Below are 19641 nucleotides of genomic sequence, written 5' to 3' on the forward strand. Positions count from 1 at the left end.
AATTTCTAGCGGCAGTTTTTAAGGTGGCAGAAAGGTGAGTGGCGCTGGTTTTTAGTGGTGGTCAATTAAAATTGCCACTAAAGGTAGAGCAATTGCCGCTATAGCAAAGACGCGGTTTGGGTAGGGTTTTTCACTTTTCCTCCCCCGTGCCTCTTCCTCTTCATATTTTGTCTTCCACCCTTCTTTCCGCCCTCTCCGTCACTCTCCTCTTCCAGTTGACTCTCTCTCTCCCACTCTCTCAGTCCCATATAGGTAGATTTGAACAGAATCTAATTGAATCTCATTATTGGTTCGATTTTCTTTTCTGTTTCTAGATGTGTTTCAGTTGTAGTGTGAAGAATCTGACCTGGGTGTCTGTCACGCATAGGATCTTTCTCTGCATCGATTGTTATCATAGCCTAGGTGTTCACATATGCTTTGTGAGGTATTTCAATTAATCGGTTATGGTTTTTTTTTTTTTTTTAAGTCTTAAGCTATGATTTAGGATTTTCCTGATCCATTTTTCTTGCTTAGGTGGAGAAAAAAATTGTAAAACAGTTTCTTAGCATTGTTTTTTTCTCTTGAGTTTTGTCTTTTGTCAATAATTTAACCTAATTTTTTCCATGGTTGGTACATGGATCTAATTGATGTTTGGAGTTTGCCTTCAAATTATCTGGCAGTTGTTGCGTGGTTTGAGAGTTTGTTTTTAGTAGGCCTTGCATGCTCAGGATATTGAACCAAATCAATCATTTGGAAAGGAATTTTCTTTAGGGATAAAGGGATGTCCGAAATTTTCTTTAGGGATAGAATACATCTTTATGATTGTTGATTTTATTTAATTATCCAGGTGTTGGTTTGCGCTCCAAGTAATGTTTCCGTAGATCAACCTGTTGAAAAGATCAGTGCAATTGGGTTGAAGGTAAATATGATTAATAACAGTCAATTGTCAACAACCATCCAGATGGTAGGTTAAATACAAAGGGTGGCCGTTCTGATAGGCATCCTACTCAAAGCAGGCTGACTTTATGATGTTAGCTGTTACAAACTTTCCATAAATATAATAAGCTATAAATGTGACGATAGAAATCAATAATTATCATAAATGTGCTGATAGAAATACTTTCATATCTGGAGCAACAATCTTTTGACTACTTTGTTCATTGTACATGGACCAAATGGCCATTAGTTGAAGTTTTCTTCTCTTTCATGATTTTATGACCATACTGAGAAAATAAACACCTTTGTCTTTCTAATTCTATTTCATAGGCAACTTTTTCTAGCACTTAATACTATACTAATGGTAAGAAAAGGCTTTTCTCTCATTGCAAGTACAGATGTATGAAAGTCTTGCCATATTGTCCACCTTTTTATTTTTTCTTGTTAGTTTTTCACCGATTCATTAGACCTATCTTGTTGACATTAGTCTTCATTACATATTTACATGACTTTTTTGGGGTTCTTGGATGGTGGATGGTCCAAAGAACCATTGAAAAACCTAGTTCCCTTGCATGCAAATTTGGATTTTAGATTTTATGTTTATACAAAATTTTCTTTAAACTAGGTTTGGAATTTGCTTAAAGCAATTCTAGCAACTTGGTAATAATTCCTTGTGTAATCCAGTCCTGTTGTTTATTGGCATTTTAGTTGTATTGGTAAATGTTGTTTAGTTGAAAATTTTCCTGGATCTTCTATGGTTAATTTCCCCCCTTTAATTACTTGTGAGGGAGAGGTAGTAATTTGATATTAGTTAATTTGTTAATAAGTTTAGTTTATATTGAATTAGAGGTGAACAGGGGTGGTGTTAATGGGGTGGATTAATAGGTGCCAGCTCCCCCTGACTCATATGGGATGGGTTTGTTATACCCCTACTTGGGTTAGGGTTAGGGTTGGGTTTGTTACACCACGAATTGGGTTAGGCTTGGGTTCAAAACCACCATGCCAAATATATTGAATTTTTATCATGTTATTTTTATCCTATTTTTTATTAGCCTTTTCCTGTCTCCCTTCGTATTCTTTTTGTAGGTTGTGATCGAGTTAGATTTATCCTATCCTTTTATTGGTAGTGTTGTGTTTTCTTGTTATTTGATTAAAAGGATTTATTCTTTGAATGCAATTTTTTTGTGGTAAATATGCTGCCAAGACCATAATCAAGTACTCACTACAAAAAAAAACATTTCTAGGGGCAGTTTTTGAACCGGCTATTTGGTGACCGTCACTAGAAATATTAATCTTTATTTTTAAATGAATTTAGAATCAAACCAGTATGTAGGGCTGTCAACTGTCTAAGCTCATCAGGCTTTGCCTACCTCCACTTGGGCTCATGAACTTTTATTGGCTCAAGTTATCCTAGGGATCGTGAAGAGACCAAGGTGGACAGCTTGGGTTTTGACCATGTAGATGCAAATCTCAATCTCGACATTTCTTACAAATGTTGCATCAAAGTTTCCTAATTTTGAAAACAATAACTACAGAAGCATCAAAAGGATTCTTGCTCCCAAGTCTCAAGGAAAGCACTCTAAGAAGAACAAACATATATAATAAAGAGGGGAAAAAAGGCCATCACTATTTACCAACGCTGGTAATGGTGCCAACCATCTGGTGTCTTGGGAGGGCTGAAATGGAAATGGACCTAACCTCCAGCATTTTTAACATGAAATGGCCACTCTCAGACTCAAACCCACCTTGTCATGTTTGTCAGCCCAAGGTTTAAGATTTAAGAAGAACTTATTTTAATTCTGCTAGAGTTTCTAATTACCTATAAAACACTAACCCTGAAATTATTTTCTACTTATCTTTAGATAATCTTTGAAATTCCTATTAAATATTCATCTAGATAAAGTTAAAAGAGAAGAGAAAATATAGAAAAAAAGAAACAAAATTTAGGCTCTCAGCACGTGCCACAGGAAAAGAGTCTAATAACATACACCATTTATCAATGCAGACCCAATTAGAATTAGTAGTAAATAGTCAGGAGATATCTATTTATTTTTTCGATCCAAAACCATCTAACACCATCAAAATAAACAAGCAAAGCAATCAAACTTTCATTTGCCGTTTACAGTAATAACTAAGAAAATTATCATCTAAGACTTGCCCCAACTATATGGGGTTTGGCTACATGAATCTTATTTTGCCATTCTGTTCTGTTAAGTGCCATGTTTGTTCTGTCTATGGTTCTGCTAACAACATCTTAAGTTGCTGTTTTGAAATCCAGAAAATACTCATGAAGATTTCTACCCAAAATCTAAGTGATGGTAAGTAACATGTCCACCAATCTTGGTAGTTTATATTTTAAATTTAAACAAGGGAATATGGCACTGATCGAATTAAGGAAACAAATGTCCTTGACATAATCAAGTTTTACTGACTGAGGTTCTATGGGAATATGCAAAAAAATTAGTTACTATTCCCAAATGGTGAGAAACATATTGCATTTTATTTCATGTCTTTTGCAAATGACCTAGGTCTATGTTTTTCCCTCTACCCATTAAAGGAAATGTGATGTTCTGTTTTTAAGATTTGACAATTTCTCATTTGTAGCCCATTAATTACAGTTTTACTCCTCTAGAGTCTACACTAGCCAATTTCATACATAAGATTTATGTTTAGAAAGATCCATCTAAAGAACATTTTACATTAACCCAATATGATTTGTTGATGCACCATACTTGGTGAAATTCTCCATACAAACAAGACTCAATTATTGAAGCATTGTTATTGTTATATGTAAATATTACAAAAAAAAAAAGAGCATTTCATATCATGTATGTTGTACTTATTACTGGTATGGAGGCTAACATTCATCATGGTTTGATTAAATGCAGCATAGCATGAAAGAGGATATGGTGAACATGATAGCACCATTGATAGTTAGACCAATCACAAGATGGCCATTCTTTTCCTTCTTGGGAGGAGCCATGTTTTGTCTATTAGCTAGCATCATATGTCATCTGCTGTTGTGCCATTCTGAACGCCTCTCTTACATCATGTTGAGGCTTGACTACACAGGCATTTCAGTCCTCATATCAACCTCCTTCTACCCTCCTGTGTACTACTCCTTCATGTGCAAACCCTTCTTCTGAAACCTCTACTTGGGCTTCATCACAGTCCTGGGGATTGCCACAGCTATGGTGTCGCTTCTCCCAGTGTTCCAAAGCCTGGGGTTCCTCAGCATTCGTGCCTCCCTTTTCTTTGGCATGGGAATGTCAGTGAATGGCATGCTACATATAAACAGTCCAATTATTTCAAGCTGTAATGATACAGAAGATGCGAAAATAGAAAGATTAGTTAGTCTAGAAGGAAGTCGGTTCTTCTTTTCAGATGACTAAAACATTTTCGTCGCCACCGGCTGTGACAACTATGCATTCATCACCAAAAAGGGAAATATCACAAGAGGTTGCATGTCTACTTGCGCTAGTGGAACTGCTACGGAAACAAGTTGTTCAGGCATAAGCTGTTGCCAGACTACAACCCCTGAGCAACTCCAGATTTTGAATGTGACGATGACAAGCATTGGCGTCTCCGACCCAAATGCCACCAAAGGCTGCAAGTGTGCTTTCCTTTTTGACAAAAACTGGTTCACCATCAACTTATCAAACCCTTACGAGATCCAAAACAGGAGCAAAGTTCTAGTGACACCGAACTAGTGGTGGAAAAATAAGAAATAGACTGAATAAACATCAAATGTATTTGTGAAGGGACTAGGCAGGTAGGATGAGTCTTGAAAAACTCGTAAAATGGCATTGTGAAGGGAACATTTCTTACGCAAACCAAGATCCTATCGAGTTGAAATTAAGATGGATTTGTAATTCAAATGTTTTGAATGGAGAATGGGTTTTTAAATTTTATTTCTAATTAGTTCTTTTTAATTTATGCATTTTATTTCAATTTAGATGAATATAGAGAAAACAAGTTATTTGAAGCAAATTAAAAAAATAAAAAAAAAAAGTTATATGAAAAAAAAATACAGATTGACTGTTGCTAAAGATGCCCTTGACTGTCGCCAAAAGTCACGTGCCAGACTTATAATGGTAATCGGTTCAGTATTTAACGGCAATTTTGTATTTGTAACGACAGTTGTGAAAATTTCCACTAGAACTTCTAGCGACAATTCTTTTAGTGGTAATTTGCCGATTGAGGATAAAGTTTTTAGTAGCAGTTTTAGGGACCTTTAGCAATAGTTAAAACTACAGCTAAAAGTCATTTTTCTTGTAGTGAATATGTAATTTTGATTCATGGATTCATTCAACTAATTTGAATTTCACCATTTCAGTGAACATTTGAAAATCTTGACCCCATGGTTTCGAAGAAAAAAATAACTACTACAAAAGGCCCATTAAACCAAGTTGACTACTTGGTTAAGGAACTATGTGCTAGATGCCCAAGAACGTGGAAATGGTGGACAATTCTTCGATCTTGTTGCAACACTAGTAAAGAGGCCCATGGTTGAAGCTTTTGTGTTATCAGAATGTCTAATCAATGGTTACAACTTCCAACTACATTTTAATGTGATTGGGTTAACCCTTGAAAAGGACTTAGAAAAGAAAACTATGGATACACTTTGGTGAATTTTGGGAGATTGTGTTGTATGCCTTTAGTTCTAATTAGATTGATGTACATAAGCATTTATTTGTAGATGAATAAAATACATTGTTGTTTTATATTGATATTGGTATGTTTTTTACGTATTACCCTAAACTAGATACTTATGAGACTCATGTTAGTTTAGAATGTTCTCACCTGTTGGATAGACTTGGAGAATTTATCATGCCAATACTAACACTGGTGTACTACCGCACAGTTAGAGTAGTTTGTCTCAGCTGCTAGGGTTAGAACATGAACATTCTTCTTAGATGACTTGAATTGTGATATTTGATATCAAAAGAATTCCTCGAAATCTTGTATCCGTTTGCTACGCCATCATTTTCCCTTTTTAGAGCTCATTTTCAACAGATTAATATTAAGCAAGTATATTGACACATCCAGGAAAATCAATTTTACTGCCCCATACTATACATGAGGTACTAAACCAAGTAGATCCAAATGCCCCATTGTATGGTCCTTGTCTCAAATGGAACTCTGATTAAAATACCCATTTGAATTCTTATAAGGAATCTTCAGTGGAGGTTCTTACTTCTAGATAGAGATAGGGAGAGATGGGTTTGGGTTTGTTGGGCCGAGGAAGTACTTATTTCTTAATGACAGGAAAAAAAAAGGCGATTTAAGGGGATCTTTGTGTGTGTGTTTGGAATGGTGGCACATTTGAATTGTTTAATCTTTGTGAACTTATGGATAAAGCAAAAGGATTAAGTAGAAATAAGAAAAAGGTTTTGTAGTTCTCAATGAAATCCACCTCTTTTAGGGTCATACTAGGTTATGTGTCCCCCATCTTTTCTTTACGGGCTTTTGTACACAACTCCCATTGAGTTAAAATTAGTGGGTTAGATCTTGTCTGTTATTCTTAGCATAAGCTTGTTTTAATAACATGCCTTCAAGGTTAAAGGTTCTATACTTCATTTTGAACTTTGCCCAAGAAAGAACAAAGAGGAAAGATGGAACACTTCTTACATCTCCCTCATATAAATATCAAAACTTCACACACACTTTCCCACACAAGTTTACATATTTTACTTCTTAAACTTGGATTATTCCTTAAACACTTTCTTCTTTTTACAATTTGCTTTGATTCTCAATGGGTAAGATAAGTTAGTTTGACTTGGTACATGATTCCAAGTAAACTATGAATTTTAGTCTTTTTTAATTGATGTCTCTTGGTAGCCCTATAAGTGATAAGTTGGTTGACTAATCTACCAAATCATATGTAAATAACAATACGGAATGGAAGACACGTAAAAACTTTGAACTATATACTAACATATATAATTTTGTAGATGTGGTTCTAAATTTCTCATTCTTGAACTAAGAGGTAAGAAGCAAGAACTACTCAAATTTCTGAATTTCTCCAAAATCCTAATAGTCACTTTGAACGTTAAACACATCATAGTAAATAATAGAAAAAGATCTTTAAGTCTATAAAATCCAACTCAACTAGGGTTCTAAATTTTTATTTAAACCATTTTGCAACCTGACCAAAAGAGTTATGAGGTGTGGTTTGTATTGTTCAGACTCATGTGCACTTTATAAAAGTGGTTCTTTTTGAAAAACCACAATTTTATAGGGGTAGGCTTCCAAAATATTAACCAAATTATTAAATGTTGCTAATATACTTCAAGTAGTGAGTAATATCTCTCTTTAGACTTCATTCTCATGATGGTGTTTCCTTTGGCTTGCTGAGTTCTGATAGGAATATTTGAATACACTATGTTTTTTGTGTAGAGCCATGGGCCGGAAAACACTCTCATTCCACTTAGAGATCCTCATCCCCATCATTTTGCTTCATCATCAAACCTGGTAAGATTAGTCAAAGTTAACTTTATGTTTATACTTTCATATCTCTTGGTGTAAAAATAGCATCATTATTATGTCTTTTGTAGGACATCCAATAACAGTCTTGTTGGAGAAAAATGGGTCACTGTAACTTTGGAGGAGAATCTCTGAGGCGCGTCAGAAGACACTATCTTTAGAACGTTATTTGCCCCCACTCAGTTTTATTAAGTTTGTTGTTGGGTTACAAGCAAATTTGTTCCCAGAATACAACAGAGCCTTGGGCGAGAATCTGCAACCAACAAAGTTGAAGAATCTCCAAAAAAACCTTCTATGAGACTGTAGCAGACCAGACTAAGAGAGAGAGAGAGTGAGTGAATTTCGAAATTATGTGTTTTGGAGTCTGATTCATGCTTCTTAAATAATTTGTGAAGAGGTATGAAGAAAATGTAGGTGTTGGTTTAGAGAAAGCATATTGAACAGTCACAATAGTTAACAGTTAGTGATTGTTAACTTTGAATTGTGCCTCTTGATCACACCCGATCGAATCGTGACCATTGATCTCATCATCAACGGTCAGCAATGCACCAAAATCAAAGTCGCCCATCGTGAGCCACGCGGGTGCAAGCAAAGTGTGCCTCTAAAGTGCCTCTTTGCGCCGCACACATGTGCATGCGTGTTGCGCAGTATCGAATCCCCATACTCCTCTACTAATTCTAAAGAGTGTAAATCAACTCCTATTGAAATACTGAAAACAAAATTTATAATTTTCCAATGTGGGACAAGTTCAAAACTGGATTTTGTAAGAGAAAAACTGATTTTTCAATCAAGTGTGCAGGTGCAATTTCTCATGTAATTGACCGATCAAACCCATTGGATTTAATCTCTTATGAGATTAAAATTCAACAAGTCTGACACTGGATCCTCTTATGCACATGTAACGAGTAAGGAGGGGAGAATGCCAATGCAAAGGGGAAATCCCTTTATTTCGGATGATACTTTTCTTTTTTTTTTTTCTATATATTTTTTTGTTTAAAGCAAAGAGGACTCCTTTCATTTTGGACGATGCCTTTCTGTTTTTATATGTTTTTGTTTAAGCATACATGTTTAATTGCAAATATTTTTATTAATTATGATATTGAAATTTAATTTGTTTTATTTTAATATATTGTCAATTAAATGGTTATATGGATGAATGTGATGAATTAAGGGTAAAACTTAGGTGATTTAAAATTTTTGGGATATAAAAAAAGGGAAAATAGAAAAAATCAATGTTTATCAACATCGACAAAAGTCGAGGTTTTGGGCAACGTTTATCAACATTAACAAAAGTCAAGTTTTTTGGTGATGTTTATTAGTTTTGTCAAAAGTTGCATTTTTGACGATGTTAATAAACGTTGCCAAAAAACACACCTTTTTGTCGACGTTAATAAACATCATCAAAATGGTCTCTGAATGACATATATCATTAGCCCCCATTTTGACCCTCTTAAATTAGCCCCTTGATTAATGATGGAGAGAAAACTATCATTAAGTAGCAATTAGGTCAGTAATTTTGACCTTTATTATCAACTATTAGCCCCCATTTTGGTAGTAGTATTCCAAAATTATACTATTTTTTTAAAGCTAATTTTGAATAATTGTTTTGAAAGATTAGCTCCAAAATTTTGAAAAGTAACATGAAAGATAATCCCCCAAATGTTTGAAAAGTTTTTAAAAGATTAGCCTTCAAATTGAAAAAAAAAAAAATTGTGAAAGATTAGTCCCAAAATGTCCAAAGGATTTTTAAAAATTAGCTCCAAAGATTTTAAAGAAATTTCATGAAAGATCAACTCCCAAATATTAGATTTTTTGAAAGATTAACCCTCAACATTTTGAAGAAATTTGGTAAAAGATGAACACCCTATTATAGTTGTATGGTTGACGGTGGCAATGTTACGGTACTTGTTATGTGAACTCGAAGAATTATAGGAATATGTGAACTCGAAGAATTATAGGAATCAAGGATTGTGGGAGTTTGATGTTGTTTTAGGTTGTATTTGATACCATTGTCACTTCTATTTGCAATATTTTAGGTTGATAAATACAAATTTTTAAGAAATTATCTTATCACATCACACCAAATAACCGCTTCCCCTAAAAAAATATAGTCATTGTATTGGATGTTATCATTCATAATAGAAATGTGGTACCAAATATTGTATTGATAACATAAATCATTTATAGTAAACAAAAATATTCTCACCAACCTTAGTCATGACATTTACATTAATAGGAAAGTTCAGAGGGCTAAGTAGGGGGGTGGTATAAGAGCCGTGTTTTTGTAGGGAAGAAATCGTGACAAATAGTGTTTATTGTGCGACGGAAGTGAAAAATTCGAAATAAGAAAATACTGTATGGGTAATTTGGTCATTTTGTTGCTAACCTAAGCCGATCTGACGGACTGACGGAGGGGGCTTCATTTCAACCTTGTCAGAAACTCTAGGGTAAGTGATAGCCACCGGAAGAAAAGGAGGGGAGATTCCGCAATGGTTAGAAAATCTGGGGAGGTTTAAGCAATTTGCTCTTTTCTTAATGACTAATGTTACGGTTACGGGACGGCAAGTCGATCTCGGAGCATAGTCTCACACTCTCATGGGAACAAGGGTTGTAGGAAGCAGGAACATTATGGGATCTGAAGGAGGAAAATGGCTGCCCCTTCCCTTCTTGATTGCTTTCATTGCTGCAACTCTTTATCTTCTTCAAACTCTAATCTCCCCGAGGTTGATGCTGGGTCATGAAGTTGTCAAGATCAAGCGGAAGCCAGACCTTCCTCTTAGATTCGGTTCCGATGGCACATTCAAGATACTCCAGGTTTGTTGTTCCTCAATCTCTGCTTCTATTTTAAGCTGAAATGAAACTCTTTTTTCTTAAGGTTTGAAAATCGTTCAGGTGGCCGATATGCATTACGCGAAAGGGAAAATGACCAGATGCAGAGACGTCTTGCCATCGGAGTTCGAGTACTGTTCCGACCTCAATACGACTCGTTTTGTTCGGAGGATGATCGAGGTTGAAAAACCCGATTTTCTGGTTTTTACTGGTATGTTACTCTGCTCAAGTCCGTAGATGATGGAAAGATGGATTTTGCGTTCTTGGAACATGTTTTTCTTGACCTTTATGGTTGTCCCCGAACTAGCGATTGGTTATCATCTACTTGAAGTTGGGGTGGGTAATCTGGTTTTGGGTGATGGTTAGGAAGCAATTCATTTGACTGAGGCTAATCTACTCATGGTTGTTTTATTCTCAATTCCTAAATCCGGACGTTATAGGGAGGAAGAGGTCCCCTCCCCACAAAAGGAGCATACAACAGGGCCTAATATTAGGCCCGAATACAAAGCTAACTCTCTCCCGGATCATATTGTTCCAATTAGTGCAACAGAGAGGGTTTTTTTTTTTTTCGTTTTGATAGATACAACAGAGAGAGAAATTGAGCCTCGCAAAGCAACCCAGAATTGAAGCCACTTAACCATCAATCTCTCAACCTGGCCGTAAACCACCTCCACGCTACCGGAATTGCCATAAAATTCTTCCGCTTACTAAAGCCTTTACACACCAAACAGAGATCACACCTTGGATGTTTGAGTGATGAACTCATTAACATCTGAACAGCTTGATCATATGGACCCAAATTTTGTATGTATAATGTTGTCAAAATCTTACGATTCACGGATTGAATCATGAATCCCAAGGGTTTCAATTCGAATCTTATATCTGAATCCTTTTCTGCAAAAAGTTGGAGTCATACAATCTGATTCATAAATCTTACGATTTTTATGATTCACTACGATTCAAATAAATTCAATTAAGAATTAGTTCTCTACTTTGTTTCTTTTTTTTTATATTTAGTTTTTCCATGGGAGACGTTTTTTAAAGCCCTTACTAGAAAATGATTTATTTACATTATTCAAGACTTGAAACTGAGTTTATTTTCTTTCATATATAAGTTAAAGGGCCATTGTATGTAGATTTGTTTGATTTTAAAGTCAAGCTTGATGATATCATCTTAGGCTTTTATTGTATAAGTGGTAAATTCTATTGTTTTAAGTACATATATGGTAGATATAGATTAAAAATGGGATAAGGTAACTTTCCTATATATAATTAGCCTTTTAATATATCTATATTTAATTTTTTGACAAGTTTGTAAAAAATAGAAATAATCTTACGATTTACGATATGATTCACGATTTGATTCGATTAAACTTTCTCTACGATTTACAATACGATTACGATTTTCAAAACATTATGTAAAACTACAATGCACCAGAATATGGCCAATCAACTCTTTAGCTTCCTTGCAAAGAGAGTAGCAATTTGTGATAATTATTCCTCTTAATCCCAGTTTTATCATGGTGAGCATTCTTCCTTTAATGGCTGTCCATGCAAAGAAATGACTTTAGAGGGAACTTTTAGCTTCCATATTCAGGACCAAGGAACCTTCTCATCATTGGAACTGGACAGGCTGAGGTAGAAAGATTTTACCAAGAAGATTCCTGATATATTGTCCTTCCACCATCATCTATCTTCCTGCATAGGTTGAATACGCACCTGGTTTAAGGTATTTAACATCTCACTATCTCAATAAGATCATCAAGCATCCAATCATCAACATTTCTCCTAAGAGGGTCCCATACAACCTGATTCCCTAAGATCTCATGGCAATCCTTGATTTTGCATTCTTGTTGTGTGTCAATGCATAAATGTCAGGGAAGGCATGACTCAGAGGGAGGTTTCCACACCAGGAATCTTTCCAGAACAGAATGTTTGCTCCCTTACCTGGTTTGTAACTTGTAAGTGGTGAGGGTAAATAACATGTCTCTACTTTGCATAATGTCTTCCCAAATTGCTGTGCCATTAGAAGAAGTATGCCTAGTTTCCCATCCCAACATGGAATTCCCATACTTGCAGCAAATTAACTTCTGCCATGAAGCATCCTCTTCAGCACCATATTTCCATATCCATTTGGATAGAAGGGGTTGGTTCATAATTTTTAAGGATCTGAATCTGGTACCAGTTCCAAGCTACTAAGTGCAACTTTCTTTCCTCCTTCCATTCCCATAAGAAGTCTCTTCTAAGTTTTTCCAGGGAGTTTATCATTGAAGCTGGAATAAAGAGTAGTATGTTGGAAGATGAGAAAGTGCACTTTGAATGAGAGCCAGCTTTCCACCTCTTGATAGATAGCTTTTCTCCTACCCTGCAAATTTACTCTGCATCCTCTCTATTGCAGGGTCCCAGATTTTCTTAGATCCATTGTTGTCTCTAAGAGGTAACCTCAGAAACTTTGGGGGGCAAAGAGCCCACCTTACAACCAAGAACCTCAGCTAGATCTTCAATGTCTAGTACATCACCATCTAGAATCAATTCACTTTTCTGCAAATTTACCTTTAATGAGTCACCTCTTACTAGGATTAGAGAACACCAATGAGTCATCTCCAAATTGTAAAATGTTGGTCAGAGGGCAATTAGTGGATACAATAGTTTTCAAGGCACCAATGCGACGTTGGGTCACAAGAGGGCACCTTTTTGCCTAGTCACCTAGGCAATGGATTTTTTTTTTTTTTTTTAATAAAAAACATGAATCTTAAGGTAGTTTTGTTATGATCCATTTGTCCCACATTGGTAGTATGGGATGGTAATGTGAGATATCCCACATTGGTAGTATGGGATGCTATTGTGTAATATATATGTGCTTGGGTTCCCTCCTTCTAACAGCTAGCTTTTAGGGGCAAGTTCTCCTAAGTAAGGCACATAACAAATGGTATCAGAGCCTACACTATGCTTCCCAGTTGCAATCATGCGGCGTAGCTGGTGGTGCCGGTATTGCAGTGTTCAACTAGGACTAGGTGGACTAGTGCAAAGCTAGCCTGCATGGGCGCTGGGACTGCGGAGCGTGGTGGAATGTTAAGATCCCTTTGTCCCACATTGGTAGTATGGGATGCTGTTACGTGATATATATGTGCTTGGGTTCCCTCCCTCTAATAGCTAGCTTTTAGGTGTGAGTTCTCCTAAGGCACATAACAAACGTGATCTTGGTCTGCTTCAACATCCCTGTTCTCCCACTCCGATTGCTGGTCTGACTGCTACCCTCTCCTTTAGCTTCGTTGTTCTCGCTGATTGGTGCCTTCTCCAGCTTGGCCAAGACTACCGTGAGAGATGCCTTGATTTCAGTGATATCCCCTTCGAGATTCTCAATACGGTCGCCGTTTGCAGAGGATCTGGTTCCCACCATGTCGCTGCCCAGGGCTGGGCTTTGATACCACTTGGTAGGATCTGCCTACTTCAGGAGCTTCTTCGAGGGAGATCAAGCCTCCTACAGAGAAAAGAAGAAGAGAGAAAGGGGTTTTATGCTCAAAAAGGTAATCCTCTTTACTGCTAATCTTCTATTTATAAGCTTTACATCACATGGGAAAATTCTCAATTGCAACTAACTTGCTGATGTGGTCCCCTCACATAGGTCTTCGGGTAATGCTGCATGGGGATCATGCTGGTGGGCTGATTGGTGGTACTGGCCTAGCTGTGTGCCTATCAACTCGCCCCTCCTTGAGACTGACCTTGTCCTCAAGGTTGATGTGAGGAAATTCTTGCTGAAGGCGAGAATATTCTTCCTACATTGCTTCTTCTTCAGGCAAGTTGCTCCAAACAACCAAGGCTTCCTCTATGTAGTACTTCCCCTTGCGAACCCAGGGGAAATCAATCAGCTTGTGGGGCTCCATGATCATAATTCCTTCCTTAGAGAAAGCTGGAATGGTGGCCTGGGATTTTTCTATGTTGCCAATGAGCTTCTTAAGTAGGGATACATGGAAGAGTTGGTGAAGCTTGGAAGAAGCTGACAGTTCAAGCTTGTAGGTGACTGAGCCGATTTTTTCTAGGGTCTTGAAGGGACCATAATACTTGGGTGCCAATTTTTGCCAAGCACGTCTAGCCACCAAAGTCTATTGATAGGGTTGCAGCTTCAAGATAACCATGTCACCTAACTGGAATTCCAAGGGGTGGTGTTTACGATCATAGGCAACCTTCATAATCTGTTGAGCCCTCTGTAAATTGCTTTTAAGCTCTTGTAAGATCTAGTCTCTGCTGGAGAGGTATTCATATACTGCAGCCACTGATGTAAAATCTGATTCGTAGGGAAGAACGGCAGGAGGGTCCCTCCCATACAATGCCCTGAATGGTGTCATCCCCATACTCACATTGTAAGTGGAGTTGTACCATAATTCAGCTGAAGAAAACCATTTTAGCCACTCTTTTGGTCTCTGTCCAGCGAAGCACCTCAGGTAGGTCTCAATGCATCTGTTAACCACTTCCATCTGCTCGTCGGATTGGGGGTGATAACGTGTGGAATGTTCCAAGTGGGTCCCCTGTATTTTAAAATATTGCTGCCAAAACTTTCCCATGAATAGAGGATCCCGATCAGAGATGATGGATCTTGGTGTCCCATGCAATTTGGTGATGTCTCTAACAAACAAGTTTGCTACTTGTGCTACTGTGAATAGGTGAGACAGCAGAGAAGTGGGCATATTTGCTTAGCTTGTCCACTACCACCATTATTACTGTCTTGCCTTGCAAGGGCAGCAGTCCTGTGATGAAGTCCATGGTGAGGTCCTTCCAGACTTGATCAGGTATCTTGAGAGGTTGAAGAAGTCCGGCTGGTTGCTTAGTATCATATTTTTGCTGTTGACAAGTTGGGCAGCTGGCCACAAAGTGCTGGACATGCTTCCTAATTCCTTTCTAGTAGTAATGGGCTGCAATGTGCCAGTAGGTTCTCAACACCCCAGAGTGGCCGCCTTCAGTGGAGGAGTGGAATAGCTGTAGTAGCTCCATCAAATGAGGGGATGTTGGTGGTAGGCATAGTTGTCAAGGCGACTAGGCGATTTTTAGAAGTTGCCTTGCCCAACGCCAAGGTGATTTTGTATCAGAAGCTCACCCATATATATATATTATATTATTTTTTTGAATGTGCATATGCATTATATCATTTTATTGGTTTGTTTTATTTTATTAGAATACACCCTATTGTATGTGACCATTTTTTTATTAAAGTAATTTTTTTTTACATTAAAACTACAAAAGTTTCTTTGGGTTTGAGATTTTGAGTTTTGAACCGAGAGCTGAGAAGAGAAAGCGAGGAGAAGTTTCCGTTGTTCAGTCCAAGTAGTCCAAGACCTCCAGGTACATTTCTTCTTCTTCTTTAAGAAATATTTTGGGATGAAACAGGAGCTTCGCCTCCTCCTCCTCCTTCCTAAAATCACACTGGTACTCCTTTCTTACTTTTAACAATCCTCCTCCATTTTTTTAGCCTGAAACAGGGTCTCCACCCCCTTAAACACAGTCCACATCGTCCTCTTGGACAACTTATGTTGGGAATGAAACAGGGGCTCCACCCCTTTATTTTTCTCTCTTTTCTTAGCTGCACTCCCCCCATTTTTGTTGGCCTGGATGCTAGCTATGGCATTTTATATTTTATTCGAATGATTTTATTGCTAATAGCTAGCATACATGTATATTGGTTAGTATAAAAAACCAATAAAGTAGCTTAAGAGGGGTAGGAATATTTATTTTATACTTTCAAATTCCATCGCCTAGTTGCCTAGGCGACTGAGCGCCCTGTGGTTGCCTAGGCTCAACCAGGCACCTTGACAACTATGGTGGTAGGATTAACCTTCCCTCATAGTATAAGAGGGTGTCCTTTACCGAATAGCCAGGCACTTGGGTTGTATCCTCAACCCATTTCTTCTTAATGGTCTTCAGTTCTGGATTGAGCTATCAATGGACATGCCAATCCGAGTGAGATGGGTGAGGAGAACTGCCAACAGTTTGGCAGATAGCTTAGACAAGCAAAGGGGTACATAGAACACATGTTTTGGGCTCAAATGTGATCTTAGACATTGTGAAGAGAGTTTCAGGATTGAGGATTAATTGGTGAAGATGTGACTTAACCTTGAAAAAGATTCTCATGTGACTTTTTAAACTTTTCAAAATCCCCAAACTACCCTTTTTCCAACGATTTTCTAAAATAAGTGATGAGGTTTGTTTTAGCGCTTTTTTATCCTAATTTCCATTTGTACTAGTTTAGTTGATATTAATTGTATTCCACCAAAAAAAAAAGTTGATATTAATTGTACACTGTGTTTGTTGTAATTTGAGGTTTTCATAGAAGTTTCTTGTTTTTTGTTCCAATTTCCATTTTATAGACGTTTCTCAAGTGGGTACTTTTGGTAAGTTAACTTCTGTCACTCAATGGACAGGGGGGGGGTCTTTGTCGGAATTTAAAAGTTCAGGGGGGTTCTTTGTCACAAATGAAAGTTTAGGAGGTAAGTGGCACTATCCCTAAAGTACAAGGTAGTAATCTATAATTTATCCTTTCTAAAACATATAGTTTAAAATTTATATATTTTTAATTAATACTATTTTTATTTTTTTGCAGTTTAGAAACTTTTTAGAAATTTGTTCCTTGCTTCAAAATGGCGTGCACCTCAGGCACAAAAAGCCCCTTGTGTTTTTTTGTGCTCTGCACATTTAGAACACTCAAGGCCTCTTCTAAGCAATTTTAATAACTCATTACTAGTCCTACTAAAACAAACTTGACATGAAGAAACCAAAAATTACTAAAAAATATCTAGTTACTGTTTTGTAGTAACAGGAATTATCAGAAATGGATGGTAAATCCAAAATTTACCATAAATAGTAATTTTATTTTTACTAAGAATAGTAAATTAGTAGAAGAAGAAATTTAACTCTATTCCTTAGGCACCAACAAACCATAAAATTAATTTAAAAACTCAAGAATACCAATGTTTTGAACACCCATAAATTCTAATATTTGGTTAGAAATTTCTAATCCGATCCACTTGACATGAAGAAACCAAAAATTACCAAAAAATATCTAGTTACTGTTTTATAGTAATGGGAATTATGTGAAATGGATGGTAAATCCAAAAGTTACCATAATTAGTAATTTTATTTTTTACTAAGAATAGTAAATTAATAGAAGAAAGAAACTTAACTCTATTCCTAAGGCACCAAACAAACCATAAAATTAATTTAAAAACTCAACAATACCAATGTTTTGAACTTCCATAAATTCTAATATTGATTAGAAATTTCTAATCCGATCCACTTCTCCAAGGTCCTTTCCTTCTATATTTGCTTCTATGGATCAACCAAATCTATGCTTATTAGGCACCAGAAATAATGGCTTCTTGCATTAAAATATGAAGTAATATATGAATTTTCAGTTTTGGGTTTGCAAAATCAAAATTTTATGGCAAATAGGCTGGCGTTTGGCATTCCTTGTCTTAAGGACTCATCTCCTTTCTGCTATTAAAATGCCCCTATGAACACTGAGTTTTTAACTGTAAAAAGGAGACAAGTCCTTAAAATTAAGGAATGCAAAGTAGTCAAGAATTCCATTTACAGTATTTGGATGAGTTTTGAAGTTAAAACCTGTTTTAGCTTCCTTGCAGCCAATCAGACCTCGCTCTCCTGTTTCCTCAAAAAAGAAGATTTCTTTCTTAAAAAAATTATATTTATTTACCAAAAGACACTAAAGACATCTTAACTTGTGTTGACTAGGGGATAATATATTTGGTCCAAGCACTGCTGATGCTGCTGAATCTCTGCTTGGAGCATTTGGTCCCGCAATAGAGTCTAGACTTCCTTGGGCAGCAATTTTGGGCAACCACGACCAAGAATCTACTATGACCCGGGGAGAATTGATGTCCTTCATTTCCCTCATCGATTATTCAGTCTCTCAGATTAATCCACCAGGGATTGCGACAGAAAACATTGATGGGTATGGGAATTACAACCTTCAGGTACATGGTGCTTTTGGTTCTGATTTGGCCAACACCAGTGTCCTGGATCTCTTTTTTCTGGACAGTGGAGACAGGGCTACTTTAAATGGCATTCGAGGTTATGGATGGATCAAAGAATCTCAGCTTCATTGGCTTCGTAGCATTTATGAAGGCTTTCAGGTATAACTATTCAAAACTATGAAAACCATTAAGAATTGTTCTATAAATGGATTGACCGACCTACTTTATTGCATATAAGTAGGAACCACTTCAATTTATTTTTATTTTAATATTTTTAACTCCTATTCAGAAATCTTAGTCCCCCAGTCTATATGATCAGAAACCATGTGGAAATTTGTCCCAAGAACATTGTATGGTAGGTATGGACCAAGGAAACTGGACTTATGGTTCTCAGTGTAACTCATGTCTTTCAAGCCGTAAAAATAATTAAAAATGACACAGCTTACCTTCTGGTTTACGGTTAATTTTAAAGTTGCTCTGCAAAACCATGCAAAGCAATGCAAGAAAAGGACCATGTTAATGTTCACCAGGTCAACTTGATTTTGAAATAGATGTGGATATTAATAAATCTGGATTACATGGTGATACACTGGAGCTCACTGTGGTCTGGTACTAGAGACTGGCATATCATTACCCTCTCTGGACCTGGTTTACTAAAATTGTGTACATGAAACTTGCATCTTATTCCAGGATTTCTGTTTGCCGTCTGATTTCTTTCAGTTAGATTTCATTAATACACTTCCTTTTTGTTTATTTCATTAACATGTTGCAGGTCTAAATACTAGCAGGGCAACAAGTATGACCAAAACGGACTGAATAGCATTGCATCACCAACAAAAGCTGCCCAGCTCCTTTCTCCAGCCCTGACATTCTTCCACATTCCAATCCCAGAAGTGCGGCAGCTCTGGTTTAAAGACATTGTGGGTCAATTTCAAGAGGCAGTTGCTTGTTCTGTTGTTAACTCTGGGGTCCTACAGACCCTTTCTGCCATGGGAAATGTGAAGGCTGTTTTCATGGGCCATGATCATAACAATGACTTCTGTGGGGAGCTAGAAGGTATATGGTTCTGCTACGGTGGAGGCTTTGGATACCATGCTTATGGTAAAGCTGGTTGGCCACGACGATCAAGAGTCGTATTGGTCGAGCTAGCAAAGGGGTTGAGATCCTGGATGGGAGTGGAGAGGATCAAGACGTGGAAGCGTCTTGATGATGAGAACCTGAGCAGGATCGATGAACAGGTTTTGTGGGACCAAAGGTTATTAAAATGAATGAAATCACATTTAAGGTGTATGTGTATTGGCAACCACACACATCTAACCGTGTTATTATTGTGCTAAACGGTTGTTTCATGTTTAGGTGTATCCCTTGACATGACAACAATGCCCTTGCTTGCTAGGTTTTGAGCTTGTTCATTGTTTGTTTCTGGTGA

At 37.0% G+C, this 19641-nt stretch overlaps 1 protein-coding gene and 1 long non-coding RNA gene across 10 annotated transcripts; both read left to right on the top strand.

The window, feature by feature from the left end:
- Positions 1 to 4833, top strand: LOC148870014 (uncharacterized). 6 transcript variants are annotated; one of them, XR_016106931.1, is made up of 5 exons: positions 1 to 120; positions 315 to 424; positions 827 to 898; positions 3194 to 3233; positions 3804 to 4833. It is a non-coding gene; the product is annotated as an uncharacterized LOC148870014 (long non-coding RNA). The 6 variants fall into 6 exon arrangements; XR_016106927.1 differs by having other exon boundaries at positions 95 to 252; positions 368 to 424; XR_016106926.1 differs by lacking the exon at positions 1 to 120 and having other exon boundaries at positions 287 to 424.
- Positions 4834 to 9959: 5126 nt separating this feature from the next.
- PAP28 (purple acid phosphatase 28) lies at positions 9960 to 19641 on the top strand. 4 transcript variants are annotated; one of them, XM_088968504.1, is made up of 5 exons: positions 9960 to 10215; positions 10294 to 10441; positions 16644 to 16709; positions 17971 to 18371; positions 18998 to 19641. In XM_088968504.1, exons 1-5 carry the CDS (start codon positions 9997 to 9999, stop codon positions 19478 to 19480), a joined length of 1317 nt encoding a protein of 438 aa, XP_088824630.1. In that variant the 5' UTR covers positions 9960 to 9996; the 3' UTR covers positions 19481 to 19641. The 4 variants fall into 4 exon arrangements, with proteins under 4 accessions (XP_088824630.1, XP_088824631.1, XP_088824632.1 ...); XM_088968505.1 differs by having other exon boundaries at positions 9961 to 10215; positions 19001 to 19641; XM_088968506.1 differs by lacking the exon at positions 16644 to 16709 and having other exon boundaries at positions 9962 to 10215.

This window comes from Nelumbo lutea, chromosome 2 (assembly GCF_056320005.1).
Source record: "Nelumbo lutea isolate HS-2025 chromosome 2, American lotus-T2T, whole genome shotgun sequence".
Classification (NCBI taxonomy): Eukaryota; Viridiplantae; Streptophyta; class Magnoliopsida; order Proteales; family Nelumbonaceae; genus Nelumbo; species Nelumbo lutea.

Bases quoted from the DNA above. Each gene is read 5' to 3' on its own strand.
- PAP28 (XM_088968504.1), top strand. From the start codon at position 9,997: ATGGGAACAAGGGTTGTAGGAAGCAGGAACATTATGGGATCTGAAGGA. The intron at 10,442-16,643 runs GTATGTTACTCT...CTCAATGGACAG, and splicing joins CGATTTTCTGGTTTTTACTG to GGGGGGGGTCTTTGTCGGAA. The intron at 16,710-17,970 runs GTAAGTGGCACT...TGTGTTGACTAG, and splicing joins CACAAATGAAAGTTTAGGAG to GGGATAATATATTTGGTCCA.